The 16,832-nt window shown below is 43.4% G+C and overlaps 2 protein-coding genes across 3 annotated transcripts in view; both read left to right on the top strand.

The window, feature by feature from the left end:
• Window positions 1-1,436: 1,436 nt before the first annotated feature.
• Window positions 1,437-16,832, top strand: part of LOC132891662 (uncharacterized) — a 105,223-nt gene continuing 89,827 nt past the window's right edge. Inside the window, exon 1 of the mRNA XM_060929460.1 lies at window positions 1,437-1,546. Within this exon, the coding sequence (XP_060785443.1) occupies window positions 1,508-1,546 (39 nt within the window). The 5' untranslated portion in view covers window positions 1,437-1,507. The remainder of the gene's footprint in view (window positions 1,547-16,832) is intronic.
• On the top strand, window positions 5,543-15,550 carry LOC132891667 (E3 SUMO-protein ligase ZBED1-like). Of its 2 annotated transcripts, none has more exons than XM_060929469.1 (3): window positions 5,543-7,202; window positions 12,542-13,920; window positions 14,019-15,550. In XM_060929469.1, exons 1-2 carry the CDS (start codon window positions 6,356-6,358, stop codon window positions 12,751-12,753), a joined length of 1,059 nt encoding a protein of 352 aa, XP_060785452.1. In that variant the 5' UTR covers window positions 5,543-6,355; the 3' UTR covers window positions 12,754-13,920; window positions 14,019-15,550. The 2 variants fall into 2 exon arrangements, with proteins under 2 accessions (XP_060785452.1, XP_060785451.1); XM_060929468.1 differs by having other exon boundaries at window positions 14,016-15,550.

Genomic DNA, 16,832 nt, shown 5'->3' with positions numbered 1-16,832 from the left:
CAACATCTTGAAAGTCAGAGATCAGAGCATTATTATCTAACTTGGAAAAGTCTCTCATATATTGTTGCTTATCACAAGACTTGATGCTGATTGATAGCCTGGCAAGCCAGACTAAATGTGAATATTTAGTCTGGCCTCGATCCGTAGACATTTCCGAAGGGGGTGGGAGGAACAAACCGCTGTCTTTCAAACTGTCTCTGTGCGTATAGGCCAACGCTCTGACCAATCAGCGCAACAGTGACTGTGACATAGTCAGAGCGACAGAAAGCAGTGGGGGAGGCCTTGAAATAAATAATTTTTCAAAATGCGTATTAATTAATAAACAGGCTCTAGATATTAAGAAGTTTGGCGATAATGACCACAAGTTTGGAGTCTGTACCACATACACTCATTTTTTTTTCAAGTGTTTTTCAAGGGTTTGCTTAAACTGTTTTTGAGAGTTATTTAGTGGTGTTTGGTGAAATAATTTCCCTTAAATTTAAAATAACAGGAAAATAAGAAACAATAAAAAAGTAATGTTTCAAAGCTGTTTATTAATTCTTCGTACTGCACAAACTAGCCCCATCCTTTTGGCTACGAGCGGAGCCAGCTGGTAGATCAGACTTTTGCCATAGCCGGTCGGCAAAACAGCGAAAACGTCCTTCTTGAAAAGGAATGAGCGGAGAGCCTCTTCCTGCTCATGTTTCAACGAAAACTCCAAGTCTAATTCTTCTAAAACTGATTCCAAAGGGGAGTCAAACGAGCGCTGTTCACTAGCCGTAGCCATCTTTCCTGCTGTGCTTTCTCCAGCGTCGTGCAGCCTTATCGTCACTCCTGCAAAAGCCCGCCCAAAGAATCCAAACAAAAACCTTGCGTTGTGATTGGCGGGCACGATTTGATGCCCGGGGTGTTTTTGTTTATATGGTGCGAGGCTAGACCCACTCGCTAGGCAAAACTATTTTTGGCCGCTAGGCGGGTGGGTCTAGTTTACTAGGCTAGCTGATTGAGTCAATTGAAAGAAAACTTGGTAGATGGTCAGTTAAAGGAAACACTGACCAGTTCACTCAGCCATTAGAAATGCTGCAAAAAATAATTTGAATGATAATGTCAGTTGATGTTCTGTACAGTGTTGTACTAAAATATTTTCTACCAGTTACTGCTCTCAGCTACTTTAATTATCTATTATTTCTTGCATGAGTGTAAATGGCTGTCTGCCTCTGTGTGTTAACCCTGCGATAGACTGGCTTACCCTGATGGATAAACAGTAGAAATGCACATATAAATGAATATAGTTTGCTTCTTTTCAACGTCTGATCTCACAAATGTTTTCTTGTCTGCTGCTGTTCCTTTAACACAAACTGGCACCAAACACTATGCTTTGAACCAATCACTGAATGTAGAATTAGTATCCACTCTCCGTGGTGAATCACAAGGGAAGGAGTTTCCCCAAAGTCAGCATAAAAGTCGATCTGTCTTTCCTGAATTTTGCAATAGTAGAAGAGTCTCCTGTTCCTTCAGAAGCATAAAGATGGCAGCACTAACAAATAGAGGAATTCCTTTATGCTCGGTAAGTACTTACAGGCTATAACTCAACTAAAAGATAAACAGCTGTCTTTCTATATACAGTGTAGCAATCATGATTAAAAATAAGTCATACAAAACTACAGTCACTTGTGGAGGTTTTTTTATGGCTATGGATTTTTAATTCACTGCCCTCCATATTTCATTTGAGATGCGTGAATTTCAACAGCATGGCATCAAGATAAACAATTGAGTTAATTACTGACAATAAGTTAATTTTATTAAGTAAAATAATTTGAACTGAAGTATACCTGTCACTTTCCATTTCTTGGAACTTTACCAGAGGTGGAAAGTAACGAATTACATTACTCACGTTACTGTACTTGAGTAGCTTTTTTGTGTACTTATACTATTTCAAGTAATTTTTAAAGAGTGTACTTTTACTTTTACTTAAGTATGTTTTCTTTTAAGTAGTGTACTTCGGTACATTTTACCTCACAACCGTTACTGAGTAAAAAAATAAAATAAATAAAAAATAAAAAAAGGCTGGGGGGGGGCTCAAGCCCCTGGGCCACAGCCAATCAAGGGCCTTGTAATATTAATAAAATAATAAACTGTCGGAATCGTGGGCCTACATTAATGTACGGATAGAAATAAGGTTAGAAATAAATGAGCGCACAGTAGCCTGCTGTAAGAGACATGGTGGATGTGGTTCGCGAAACGAACACCCACAACTGGACCAGAATAAAATGGAACAAAATGTAACGTCACGCACGAAAGCGCGCCAAAGACTGCAGACTACTGAGACACAAATTTAGAGGCTTTGAAAGATGAAGCGTTCACATGTTAGCGGGGCGCATAAAAGGAAAAAAAGAGAGAGATGCAGGTAATGATAGAATCGTTGCCTAAAGTCACAGACTTTTTTAAGGTAAGGATCACCAATCTGTTCAGAATATCAGCTACTTATCGGTTATCAGCCTACCAGCAGCTAGGCTATGTGCAGCTAGGCTAGATATGCTATGATCTGTCCAACAGTAAAATAAATCAGTTGTGATTTGAATACGTGTCGTGTGATTTGAGTTATAATCCTGTTAGTATAATAGCATATTTCGATGGGGATAATAAAATGTCTAAAACGGCATCTACTGAAGAAATTGATGAAAAGATTGTAGGCTATAATGTTCACAGTTCGGGCAGCAGACAGTGTAAGCATACTGAGGGGAATAGCAATACAAAGCTAGCGCAGATCCACATTTCTCGCTAGCTGTGTTGGGTGTGTTGTTAACCCGTGTGGATTTAAGTGAAATACTTGAGAAGTTCTGTGGTCAAGACGTTTTAAGGTACCGGTAAGGACACTTGAGTATTAATGTTTGCCCGCCGTGGCTTGTTGTTGACGAAAGGCCCACATGATTTTGCCTTATGCGGCTACTGCTAGCGTCATGCTTTGAACTAGGTTAAGCTCATTTGTCCTAAAGGATGGGTTTATTGAAGGACTTTGATGTAGCTAGTTTCTTTTTAAAAAATCGTATGCTCAAAACAGTATGCCCGTGTTCATCATGCTTAACTTTTTTCTTGATGGAGTGCGTGAAATATTGTTGCAAGTGGTATTTCATGTCAAAAAGGCCGTTGAATGCACGGTCTTATTCAAGGAGAAGGAAGACTTGCATGATGCTTGAACATAGATCGGTAAAATAGACCCTAGTAGGACTTGGTTTCGTGTATTTCGGTCTGTAGACTTAGGAGTTTGGCCGCTGTCCATGGTGTTTACGTTTCATGTGGCCGCCGAGCCAAGTACCTTGACTTGCAGTGAATGTTTGTCTCCATGCCGCCGAGCTCATCTCATCTCATCTCATTATCTCTAGCCGCTTTATCCTTCTACAGGGTTGCAGGCAAGCTGGAGCCTATCCCAGCTGACTATGGGCGAAAGGCAGGGTACACCCTGGACAAGTCGCCAGGTTATCACAGGGCTGACACATAGACACAGACAACCATTCACACTCACATTCACACCCACGGTCAATCCAGAGTCACCAGTTAACCTAACCTGCATGTCTTTGGACCGTGGGGGAAACCAGAGCACCCGGAGGAAACCCACGCGGACACGGGGAGAACATGCAAACTCCACACAGAAAGGCCCTCGCCGGCCCCGGGGCTTGAACCCAGGACCTTCTTGCTGTGAGGCGACAGCGCTAACCACTACACCACCGTGCCGCTGCCGCCGAGCTATTTTTATGTATTTTATTTTTTAAACGGACTTGTCTGTAGGTGTGTGTTTTATGTTTACAACACATAGGTCTACATTATAGCGCACGCGCGCTTGTGTGGTTATCTCTGGCCATGCCCCTGTGTGAAAGTTACGCAGTATCACTGTCCTGTCCGTGGTAATAATCACAACCGGCTCTGTAATGATAATGCGCGCGTTCTTCTCTTCCTCTGTGGTCAGATGTGTTGAGCGATGTGAGCGTGGGCCTTGCGCAGCTACGCTGAGCCAAACGTAACCTATCGTAGGCTTCTAGGCTAATTACGCGCTTACACTGTAAATGCTTGACACGTATTGCAAATAAAATAAGAGTGTTTTCCTGGCCAACGGTAAGGGTAGGGTTGACAGGTAGCCTATGAGGGGCCTAGCCCCTGGGCCACGGGTGTTGATAAAGCGCCCCTGCGGACATGGAGGAGACCGAGGAACCTGTGGTGGACGACCCTGCAGAAAACGCAATTTCTTCCAGTAATGAAGTGCACCCCTGGCCCTACATACGTGATCACTTCAGCTTCGTAGAGAAAAGGGGTGACAGTTTCATTATGCAATGCAGATTATGTGTGCCCAAGAAGACGACCATTGCGGCATACAAAAATTCGACATCTAATCTGCGCAAGCATGTTGAGGTAAGTATTGTCATTGGCATCATAATCATGGGCGCAGATAGAGGGTGGGACGGGTGGGATTCGTCCCACCCAGATTTAAATTCACCTCGTTCGGTCCCCCCCACTTATAGGGAGGAAAAAATGTCTATACTGTCTTTCTTTGCATAAGGCAAACCTCACGGAAAAATCAAAAGACTAATTACCATTCGGTTTATTGAGGTGCACAGCAGTGTATACATAGTTGCAACAACTCACATAAAACAAAACAAAGACTGATATTCGGTTGGTTGAGCTGCGCAGACTGCACAGGTTGCGAGCTCGAGCTTGGTTGCTATGGTTACCCACAACAAGTTTGACAGGCATATCGGGGTTGGGGTTGGTTTGCTGGCAGCTTTGTCCCCCCCCAGTTTTTTGTCCCCCACAGTTCAAAAAACGTATCTGCGCCCCTGATCATAATGTTTCCTTTCCATAGTAAAACCGACAATAGGCTGGTTATATTCCAAAAATAGTGGATGGCATTGCTAATGTTGAAGTAGCAACCTATTGGTACTGTAACATAACGGTAACTAGTCTGTTATTCGGTTGGCTAATCATGCAAGCAAGTTAGCTCGCCAACCTGATGTGATCAGTCCTCCTACCATTCTACATCCAACAGGCCAGAAAGGAATACTAAGCAAAACAAATAATATTTGAATTGAATTGTTCAATAACACACAGTGCACACAGGCAAGCTACGAGATTTTGGTGCAACATTTCACTTTCATATTTCGTGTACAATGCTTTGTGTGTGGTCAGGGCGATGTAAACGACATGACTGTGTGTATTGACCTTTTTTGTTTGTCTCAGTTTTAATGCAGCATTATCCTAAGCATTCAATTTGATACACTTCCTTTAAATAAAACATCTGGGTTGAGATGTACATATATCCTTGTTTCCTCTTCTTTTTCATTTTTGCACAACACAATGGAGGCAGAAAACACCCATTGTTAAAAGTAACGTTTTACTTTTACTCAAAGTACATTTTAAATGACCTACTTTTTACTTTTACTTGAGTAGATTTTTTGTCTGGTAACTTTACTTGTACTTAAGTAAAATTTCATCAGAATAACAGTACTTGTACTTGAGTATAATATTTTAGTACTCTTTCCACCTCTGAACTTTACTACCTTGTGTTTGGAAGGATAACTTTAATTTAAATTTTTTCATTACTGGGCTCAGGCAGTGTGATTCTTGTTCAGGTAGGAGCAATAACCCTAACTCCTGGCTACGTCATTGCTTGTTTACCACAATGCATGATGGGTGATAACCAGGGTCAGTGCCGCTATATTTTTTACTTTTGTCTTTGTTAAACACTGCATTGTTCTGTCTAACTGGTTTTAACCACGCCTAAAGTGAATTGTTATGTGCTTTTCTGTGTCTCCACAACAAAGAGAACACCTAATTTGAGCTTTTATCAGCTGCCATTTGAGAAGAAAGAAATGGATAAGTTTAATTTGCAACAAAAATCTTTGAACTGAATCGAAATGGACAAGTGCTTGTAGCTTACATTTCTCTGGTGGGAAAAAGACGTATTTAAACTTTGACCCAGCAATATTTCCATGGTCTGCGGAATGGCCTTCGGATATAGATGATTATAACAATCAACACTGTTCATCATTTGAAACTAGTGATATTCCAAAGCCTGTAAAACAAAAGTATTTTTTGGCCTAGGGCTGCACGATAAATTGTTAAAAAAATCGTGATCTCGATTCACACATACACGTGATCTCATTTCAAAACACAGCGATTCTTAAGCATTTTATTTCATGAACAGCATCACAAACAAATGCTCTCATTTCTTCCTGGATTTTTTCAAGCGCCCCTAAAGGCAGCACTGCCGCTGACTCCTCCCTCGACCTATGGTAAAGCATCTTTACAACACGTTATTCAGTCATTGGAGGAAGCCTGCCTGCAGTTGAGTGTGTGGAAACAGTGAGGGAGAGAAGCAGAAGAAATGGATTGCGAAGAAACCCCAGGTGGTAGTGGTGAGAGTCACCCAAAGACCCGAATCGAGCTCGTGCCCAAAAAGGGTTCGCATTCGGCGGTGTGGAAGTATTTTGGGTTTAAGCCAGATGATGACAAACAGTCTGAGGTGCATTGCAAAGTGTGTTCTGCCCTCATTGAAGCACCGCAAGGCAACACCATTAATCTCTACAATCACCTGAAACATCACCACAAAGTAGAGTATGATGAAGCCGTACAAGGCAAGAAACAAACACAAACACAGACGACAATAACCAGGACCTTGTACAATACAACGCCATACCCACCAAACTCCAGTAGACACAAGGAGATCACAGCAGCTATCACATATCACCTGGCAAAAGATATGGCACCGATAAACACTGTACAACATGAGGGATTTCGGAAGATGATAAACACTCTCGACAAATGGTACTCTATCCCCTCCCGCAACTTCTTTTCAAATGTTGCGCTCCCCGATATGTACAATAAACAGTGGGCAGTGGTCGAGGCAGAATTGTGGGAAATCGTTCATTTTTCTGCTACGTCTGATTTATGGTCCACTCGGACCATGGAACCGTATTTGAGCCTGACAGTTCATTTTATAGCGCCTGATTTCACTATCAAAAGCCGGTGCTTACAGACAGCTTTTTTCCCCGAAGACCATACAGGCGAGGCCCTAGCACAGGGATTAAAAGATGTCCTCGCATCATGGAGTCTGAACAAGGATAAATTGACCTGCATCACAACAGACAATGGTCAAAACATAGTAAAAGCCATCTCCCTCAACGATTGGACCAGGCTCCAGTGTTTTGGACATCGACTCCATCTGGCAATAGGTGAGTTCTTTTATAAAGTCACAATAACAATAATAACAGGGCTCGAAATTAACTTTTTTTCTTTGTGTCCCCCAGTGGTCCCGAATTCTGTGTTGTATTGTCCCGAATGGAAGCAATAGTGTCCCCATTTTTTTCCTCTCTGAAATAACCAGTGGTTAATATTATCATATGAAGTTACTATTATATTTGTAACTAAGCGATTTTGAACCCTTTATATCATTTTTATAGTAAGTCACAAAACACAAGTGACACATGTCCTATACATCATCTACTTCAAAATTACAGTTACTGCATTTTCAATTTATTAAACTTTGGCGATCTCACTGTATGAATAGATACCCGTTTATTTAAAGGGGCCATCTAGCTCATTCAGAAAATGTTTCAACTCACTACATCTGCAGTACACTTTAGTTGAAAATAAGACCCCTTTTATGTTCATTTCATCTACTTATACCTTGAATATCTGTTGGCATATATAAGGCCAACTTATCATTTTCACCATTACCGTTATCCATTTTTATGTAATATACCTGTTGCCCCATTCAGAGATGTTTTGAAAGCCATCAGCCATACCATCAATGGATGAAATGCCCTTGAGCAAGGCACCTACCCCAACATTGCTACAGGGACTGTAACACTGTAAAAAACTGTAAAGTCACTTTGGATAAAAGTGTCATATCATATAAGTGCAAACAAAGCAATGTAATGCAAGTTTTTTTATTGTAACCTTTAGTCATAGTAATCCATCCATCCATCCATTATCTGTAGCCGCTTTATCCTGTTCTACAGGGTCCCAGGCAAGCTGGAGCCTATCCCAGCTGACTACAGGCGAAAGGCGGGGTACACCCTGGACAAGTCGCCAGGTCATCACAGGGCTGACACATAGACACAGACAACCATTCACACTCACATTCACACCTACGGTCAATTTAGAGCCACCAGTTAACCTAACCTGCATGTCTTTGGACTGTGGGGGAAACCGGAGCACCCGGAGGAAACCCACGCGGACACGGGGAGAACATGCAAACTCCACACAGAAAGGCCCTCGCCGGCCACAGGGCTCGAACCCAGAACCTTCTTGCTGTGAGGCGACAGCGCTAACCACTACACCACCGTGCCGCCTGTCATAGAAATCATTTACATTATTTACAGTGCTTAATTTCATTTTCTTTGACCTAGATATAACCCATCAGTTTTTAATTAGAGTCACTGAACATGGGTCGTTGTGCCCTGAGGCCACTCTGCCACCACTTTTGGACTGCTGGCTCTGCATCATACTCCACTACCTCTGGGCCATGTAACGAGATATGGAGGAGAGACTTGAGTGTTGAATTAGAGAGTGAACCCCTCCAGTCGGACTTTATCCTTTTCATGCAAGAGAAGCCTCGCTCACAGCAGGAAGTTGACATAGGGAACACAAGCACCATCTCTGCAATCACTTTCATGTGGGTAAACTGGTCAGGCCTTCCTATGGCACCTTGCAGAAATCTCTGCCACATCAGTTGAGGTTGAAGATGTCTGAAATGACGATGCAGAAGTACTTTCAGGTCAAGCCACTCCTGTTTGGCTTCTGTAATCGATGTAAAGTTTTCACATCCTTCAAGAATTTCCTGAAAGTGATTCACTACAGTCTCGAGATCAGCCAGGCCAAAAGTAGCCAAGTCAGTGATGTCCTCTGGCCAGTTGCTTGGATCAAACATGGTAGCAGCAGCTTTGAAGACACCTTCATCAAGGCATCCGAACCGCTTGGTGACATACTGTAGTCACAAAAGTTGTGGATCAACTGTCTTTTCACTTTATGGAAGTCGTCATCATCCTCCTGTTTCCTGTTGAGTTGTACACCAGAGTGCATGTGCCCCGGAAAAGGTCCAACTTCATCCAGGAACTGCTGCAAATGTTGGCCTGGGACTGTCTGAAAAACATAGAGAACACAGAAAAACATATAAAAAACATGTTAAACTAATTTTAAAGTAAATTTAATGCAAATACATTGTAGCACACAAAATCCTCTCTGCAGAGTTTATTTATCAACTATTATATATTTAAGTAAAATTTGCACTTCTGCACTTTAACCCCCCCCCCCCCCCCCCCACACACACACACACACACCCCTATGGACAGTACAGGCGGACAACTCTAATTTCACCGCATGTTGTACTTTTAGTAATTGTATGCATGTGACAAATAAAACTCCTTGTATTCTTACCTGCATGGCTACAAGAGCTAGGGTCATCTTTTGCAATCCATCTGACACCATATGTAATGTCAGTCCATCCTTTTGGAAGAGAAGGCTCAGGTCTTTTAGCTCACTCAGTATGTCAAGTAGAAGGTGAACAAAAATGATGGTTTTGTATTATTTCAGTGCCTTCACGGTGTGGCTGGCCCGTCCCTTCATGGTGTCACTTGCTTCTCTGTCATGCATGTGACTTGCATGACTCTCCATATGAACTAGGATGGCCGGGTAGTTTCTGATGAGGGCTGACATTGCATGAAGTGTGTGTGGAAGCCACCGTGTGCCATCGATGGTCCCTGGTTTAACCAACTGTATATTCAGGGCTTCTGCCACAGCATTCAGTTCACGACTTGCTTTTGGTAATGTGTGGTAATGTTTGTATATTCCATTGATGATCTGCTTCAATTCTGTGATGACTGGAAATGTTTTCATGCTGTCTAGTGCGGCCAGCTCAAGACGGTGAGCCACACACCAGACGGTCACAAGCGCAGGAAACTTCTCTTTCAGCTTGGCTGCCACTCCATTTCTTTGCCCTATCATGACAGAGGCCCCGTCACATCCAAACACAATTAGCCTTTCTTTTAAATCCTCTTCTGATACCCCAACCTCTTGAAGACCACAGAGAAGGGCGTCGAGAATGCCCTGGCTGTTGGCATGGGCCAATGTCACCATGGTGGTTACAGGAAGTCCATTTTCAACAAAGGTACCGTAAATTATCTCCTGGTCCTGCACAGATCGGTCAGTGGAAGAATCAGTCATAACAGAGAAAAATCTTGCATTCCTTATCCTTTCCTCCAAAGACTCGGTCATCGTTTTTGCAATGCTGTCAATAAATGTGTGACAGGAATGGTCATTTTTGTAGGTGTTTCCCAAGCTAAGTCCATTCTTGAAATGCAGGTCCACCAATTTGGGAAATTTCGTGAAGGGTTCCTCTTCCTTTGCTACATAGTAAGCTATGTTGAACAGTTTGATCAACTTGTCTTTTATGTCCTTGTCAATTCTGTGGAGGCAGCTTGTCAGAGGTGCTTTGTCAGGATGGGCCTGGGCTAGGAGAGCCTGTTCGCAATCGATGTGTGCGGCTGTGCGGAGATGGTTTTGCAATGTTCGGATACGTACTTTGTCGCCACTGACACCCAGGAATAACGCATTGTCCCTTGCTTTGGCTGGAAATGATCTGCACGTTGAACAGTACATCATGTTGGCATCAACATCGAATTGTGCAAAAGGGTACATTTGCTTCCACTGTGGAAGCCACTTCCTCTTCCTCTTAGACTCATAGCCTCTGCCATCCTGGGAGTGTGACACTTGCAGCTCCTGCAATATGTACAAAAAAGGTATGATTCATTAATAATATTAATAATAATAATAATAATAATAATGAATTATGTCCCAAGTAAGTCCTTTTTTTTTTTTGCAAGTTACTCATAAAAAAAAATACATTACATTAGACTCACAATGCCCTCTCCTGAATATTATCAGATAACTTATTGGCAATACTTTCATTTACATTTACAGTCATTCATAACATAGGCATGGTTTGAACTTTTTGTGCCTCTAGGTGGAGCACTAACACAAAATTTAGACCTGCCCGTTCACTTGTAACGTTGCTTTGGAAAAATCTACTTGGGGGGGGTTGGAGAGGTGTTACGCTACTTTTCTCCTGCAGAACAATTTGCATATCAAGCGCATACATGTCAGCATTTGATTTGGGTAGTAAATTCAAACAGTTTTATGGTGGTGGCGGGACGAATACTGATTTGGGATCAATGTAGAATACGAAAGAACAGACTGCAGGGAACGGGCGGCAGCTAATGGGTCTGAAACGCGGGAGAAACCCAGAAAAAGGGGAATGTTGGCAGCTAAGCTGGCGACAAGTGTTTCTTGACAGAATATGACAGACAACACAAGTCAGATCATATTTTATCGGCTAGACTCTCGTTTCCTCTCACATATAATTTTCCCTGACAAATGAACATTGTGCAGACTGTAACTTCGCCGCTTTGAGTACCCAACCTGACTTGACATTTCACAACTTTTCACACTGCCCTAGCAACAGCTCATTGACAAACGTTATACAATCCAACCAGGTATATTCCGAATGACTGTGTGTATGATAGCATCTAATGATGAACGTACCGTTCATAAATGTGTGGAATCTCCACTGCAGTGTCTTTCTTTAAGTTTGGTTAGTCTGCTAGCTTCTAGGCTAGGAACTTTCGCTGCCGAAACGTGGGTGCAAATGTTAGCAACATCAACATAGTGCCAGGTCCTAGCCTAGTTGTGCTGCTGACTGACTAAACTTTCTGAACTAGAAAGACACCAAGAAAACTCACTTATTCTGTTGAACGGTATCTTCCGTCAATATCATCCACATCATTCCTGTTGTATTTTATAATGTGTCTAACAGTGTTCATTAAGTTCATTCAGTTGCTAGCATTGCCTGCAGACCAGCCCTATCCACAGTAGTTCTTACCTAACCATAGCATCATAAGTCATAACCTAATAATCACAAATAACTTACCACATTGGGCGGCACAGTGGTGTAGTGGTTAGCGCTGTCGCCTCACAGCAAGAAGGTCCTGGGTTCGAGCCCCGGGGCCGGCGAGGGCCTTTCTGTGTGGAGTTTGCATGTTCTCCCCGTGTCCGTGTGGGTTTCCTCTGGGTGCTCCGGTTTCCCCCACAGTCCAAAGACATGTAGGTTAGGTTAACTGGTGACTCTAAATTGACCGTAGGTGTGAGTGTGAATGGTTGTCTGTGTCTATGTGTCAGCCCTGTGATGACCTGGCGACTTGTCCAGGGTGTACCCCGCCTTTCGCCCATAGTTAGCTGGGATAGGCTGCAGCTTGCCTGCGACCCTGTAGAAGGATAAAGCGGCTAGCGATAATGAGATGAGATGTCTACGTATGTGTTACGGCTTTGTAAATAATATTAATGTAGAACTTTTTTTCTAGATCTATTTTTTTCCATTGTCCCGTGATTGTCCCAGATATGATAATTTTGTGTCCCGGTGACATTTTTTATGGTCCCCGGGACGTCGGGACACTGTTAGTTTCGTAATAATAGTTGATGATGTACTCAGTCTTTGTTTTGTACATTTTCCCTGTAGAGAATGCAATGAAAGATTCCCGAGTTGAGCGTGCTGTAGGTCTTTGCAAAAAGATTGTGGGCTCCTTCAGTCACAGCTGGAAACGGAGGAGAGACCTTAGTGAGGCCCAGAAGGAACTCAAACTACCTGAGCAAAAACTTAAAACAGAGTGCCCAACAAAATGGGGGTCGAGGCTAGGGATGTTAACCGATGACCGTTTGACCGGTGGTTGACCGAATCAGTGTCAACTGGTTAATTTTTTTTTTGGTTGTCGGTGAAAAAAAAAAATCAATCGTTTTGAAGCTGCCAATTTTAGAGCGGAGAACCTGGAATTCTGTGTTGTAAACGCTTGGGGCATGCCATGCAGTGTAAGGACGACAGATGACAAATCAAAAACACCCATTCAGTCATGTCCCGCCCTCCCGCCCCAGTTAAAGACAGCTGACAAATCAGAAACACCCATTCAGTCATGTCCCGCCCCAGTTGAACACAGCTGCCACTCGGCAAAAGAAAAAAGTGTAGACACAGGCTTTTTAGCTTACAAATTACTATTCTGTTTTTTTTAAAAATTATTATTAGAAGGCACATCGAGTTTAGTCCTGCCTTGGCCAGTGCATTCTGAAAGTATGTTTCGGTCTGTAGCCAACAATGCATGTTATTGCAGATCATATCTCTCCACACAAACTAAAGGCGCAGATGCCGACTTTTTCACGGCTTTTTCATGGACTGTAACGGCATTTGCTTATGTAGTAATTTTAATACAGAATTTACTCTGATGAAATTATTCAGACACTCCAACGCCCCCCCTAAAAAAAATCGGATCTGCACGAGCCGTGAAAAAGGCGCGCCGTTTGCATCCCTGTTTAAACTCCTAGGTTAACCGACTTTAACCGGCTAATGAGGCTCGGTGGTCGGTCAAGATTTTTTTTAGTTTTCGCCATCCCTAGTCGAGGCAAGCGATGGTCCAGAGGATACTTCAACAGCTTCCAGCCATTTCATATGTACTGTCCCCTAATCAGAAGGCTAGACACTTGATCCCCACATGGCAAGATATTGAAGTCCTTGAAGCAAACAACAATGCCCTCTGCCCACTGACCGACTTCACTGATGCCCTCTCCGGAGAACAATATGTGAGCATCTCCTCTGTGAAACCGGTTCTCCACCTTTTTGAAACCTCCGTTTTGGTTGTGCAAGAAGATGACACAGATTTTACAAAATCACTCAAGGCAAAAATCCTGGGATACCTGCAGGAGAAGTACAGAGACTTGAAAAGTCAGGATCTACTCGACATAGCCACCACTCTCGATCCGAGATTCAAAATGGATTACATCAGTGAGGAGAATAAAGCCACAGTTAAAGTAAGACTGACAGATGAGATGACTGGTGTATCTCAAGCTATGGTAAGTCATAATATACAACTGTAATTGTCTACTTAAGTCTTAAACTGCTGTGATGTTACATTGGTTAATATTAATGTTTTTAATTCTTTTTACAGCAGAGCCTCCCATCGGCTGCCTCCCCTGCACTCCCCATGAAGAAGGGCCGAAAGACTCTTGGAAGTTTCTTCAAAGCAGCAAAAGCCAGTGAGGAGGCTGATTCCACCAACCAAAAACAAGCAGTGTCCTCAGAGCTGGCTTCATATCTTTTGACTAGCAACATTGATAGTGAAGATGACCTCTTAATCTGGTGGGGGCAAAATAAGGGTCAATATCCACGACTGTCTGTTCTAGCGAGGAAATATCTGTGCATTCCCGCTACAAGCTCACCTTCTGAACGGCTGTTCAGTACAGGGGGGAACATTGTGACATGTCACCCTACATCACTGAAGCCTCAGCATGTTGACAGACTTGTGTTTTTGGCAAAGAATCTTTAAGCCAATTCTGCAGTGCTGTGTTCAGGGCCATGTTCAGGACCATATGCTCTACGTCCTAAGGAATTCTCATTGTTTGATGTGCATATGATGATAAGAGGAAGTTGTTATCAGCCACATATCTCAATTTTTTTTGCTACTACTACTGTGCCTCTGCCAAAGCAAAGTTCCTGCAGCTCCTGCTAACAAGCCTATTGTTCAAACGTTTGATACTCTACCTGAATGACCATTTGAATGTTTTTTTTTGTTTGTTTTGTGTAATAAACAGTGCAATAAACATTTTGTATAAAAAATTGTGCCAAAGAATCGTGATCTCAATTCTAAGCAAAAAAATCGTGATTCACATTTTTTCCAGAATCGTGCAGCCCTACTTCGGCCTTTGCCTTTCAACGTGCCGAAGCACTCGGCAGCCGAATGAGCCTGTCAGACCGATAAAACTCCCAAACCACAAAGTGTTCTCTTTTGGGTATGAATAATGTTCAGTGTATTTCACTAGCAGCATTTATTGAAGTAAATGCATTTATACTGAACATGACATGGCAGATCAGCGGGTTTCCAAAAATTTTTTTTGTAATGTTTCCTGATATCAAGTTTTATTGAACTAATCACTCATTTATAAATGTTTTGATAAGACATTCTGAGATTTGATGTTGTTGTACAGTGTGGCAGACTCGGTCAATCTCTAGGTTGTATGAATTCTTGTCACTTATATCTTACCTTCTCACCAAGCTTGATTTGGATTCAGATTTTCCTGCTGTAAACCCTTGACATGTTATCCACCTCTTTAAATCACCAATTTCATTGTATTCCATGACAGAGCACAGCAAAAATGCTCCTCTCACATTGCTCTCATGTAAAATTAATCTGACATCCGCTATATTGCACAAGTACCGACCCCGGCTATCCCTCATAATGTCATGCTCTGCCCCGGACATCCACTCCGGAGCTTACGGATCTCCCACGTCAGTGCTGATCCGGATCCGGGATGGGAATTCCATCCTGCCTGCTTCCCTGTGCAGCGAGCGCTCACCTGAATTCACTTCCTGGTTTTCACTGCTGCCTATATAAACGTCGTTCTCAGACTCAGACTTTACCAGAATGTCTCGTTTGTTTACCCTTTCTGTGCCTCTAATGCTTTTCATGGTTTTCTCTCTAGTGTTTTGTTTCTTGTTCATGTTTTTTTTGCACTAGCCTTTTTCTTGTTCATGGTTTTTTGCACTAGCATTTTCCTTGTTCATGGTTTTTTACACTAGCGTTTTTCTTGTCCTTGCCTGCCTCGTTTTTGTCAAGTTTTTGTCTCCTTTTTTACCTGGACTATTTTTGCTATTTGTTTTTTCATCCTGTTTGTTTACCTTTTTGCCACGCGCTTTCCTTGGATTAAACCCACCTTATTTATTGGATTACTGTCTGTGTCGAGTTCTGATTCTGGATCCTAATTTCACCACATCTCCAGCACCCTAAACAGTACGTTCTGGCCAGCATGGATCCAGCGGAACTTGCCCATCTGAGAACGGCTGTCTAGCAACAAGGGACTCTCCACGGGACCCACCAACAAGACCTACAACAAATAACCCAGAACCTCACCACCCTGTCCAATTCACTCAACCTCCTCACCACGCAGATGCAGCGCTATCAAGCGGTGCCTACCCCTGCCCAGCTGTCTCCTACTTCAGCTCCTGCCATCACCTTTCTCCGCGAGCTGAGACTTCCAGCACCTCAGCCCTACGATGGAGAAACAGGTACTCGCAGATTGTTTTTGTCTCAATGCTCTCTGATCCTAGAGCTGCAACCTCTGACCTTCCACACAAAATGCTCCCGGGTAGCATATACCATCATGCTCCTCACCGGCAAGGCCAGAGAGTGGGGAACAGTGGTCTGGGACGCTGATGCACCCTTTTGTTCCAGTTTCAAGGATTTCTCTGAGGAGATGAGGCAAACTTTCGACTGCTCTCTGTCCGTCCGGGAGGCAGCTAGAGAGCTCATGGAGCTGCGGCAGGGGTCCCGGTCTACCTCGGACTATGCCATCGAGTTCCGGACATTGGCGGCATCGTGCGGTTGGAACGAGAGCGCCCAGGTCGACGCGTTCCTGCACGGTTTGTCCTACGCCATGAAGGACAAATTGGTATTGCGGGAACTGCCATCAGACCTCTCCAGCCTCATGGATCTCACCAACTGTATCGACACCTGGATCCAGCAATGGAGGAGAGAGAAGAACCGCCCCAGCTTCACCTCCTCTCCACCTCCCGCCTCGTCCGTTGAACCCATGCAGGTAGACCGGGTTTGAGTGTCAGCGGAGGAATGACATTGCTGGCAGAGCACAGGGGCCTGCTTCTACTGCGGTCAGCTGGGACACGTCTGCCGAGTCTGCCCGCTAAAAGGACGAGCCCACCAGTGAATCGAGGGGCCTTGGTGGGCAACGCTTGGAATCAGCCCCCTGCTAAT

Source organism: Neoarius graeffei, chromosome 9 (genome assembly GCF_027579695.1).
Source record: "Neoarius graeffei isolate fNeoGra1 chromosome 9, fNeoGra1.pri, whole genome shotgun sequence".
NCBI lineage: Eukaryota > Metazoa > Chordata > Actinopteri > Siluriformes > Ariidae > Neoarius > Neoarius graeffei.
This window is presented reverse-complemented; position numbering and strand designations above follow the sequence as displayed.

What these genes read in the sequence shown, in the direction of transcription:
- LOC132891667 (XM_060929469.1), top strand. Translation starts at nt 6,356, where the DNA reads ATGGATTGCGAAGAAACCCCAGGTGGTAGTGGTGAGAGTCACCCAAAG. An exon ending in TCGACTCCATCTGGCAATAG is followed by an intron (nt 7,203 to 12,541) that starts GTGAGTTCTTTT and finishes TTTTCCCTGTAG; the next exon opens with AGAATGCAATGAAAGATTCC.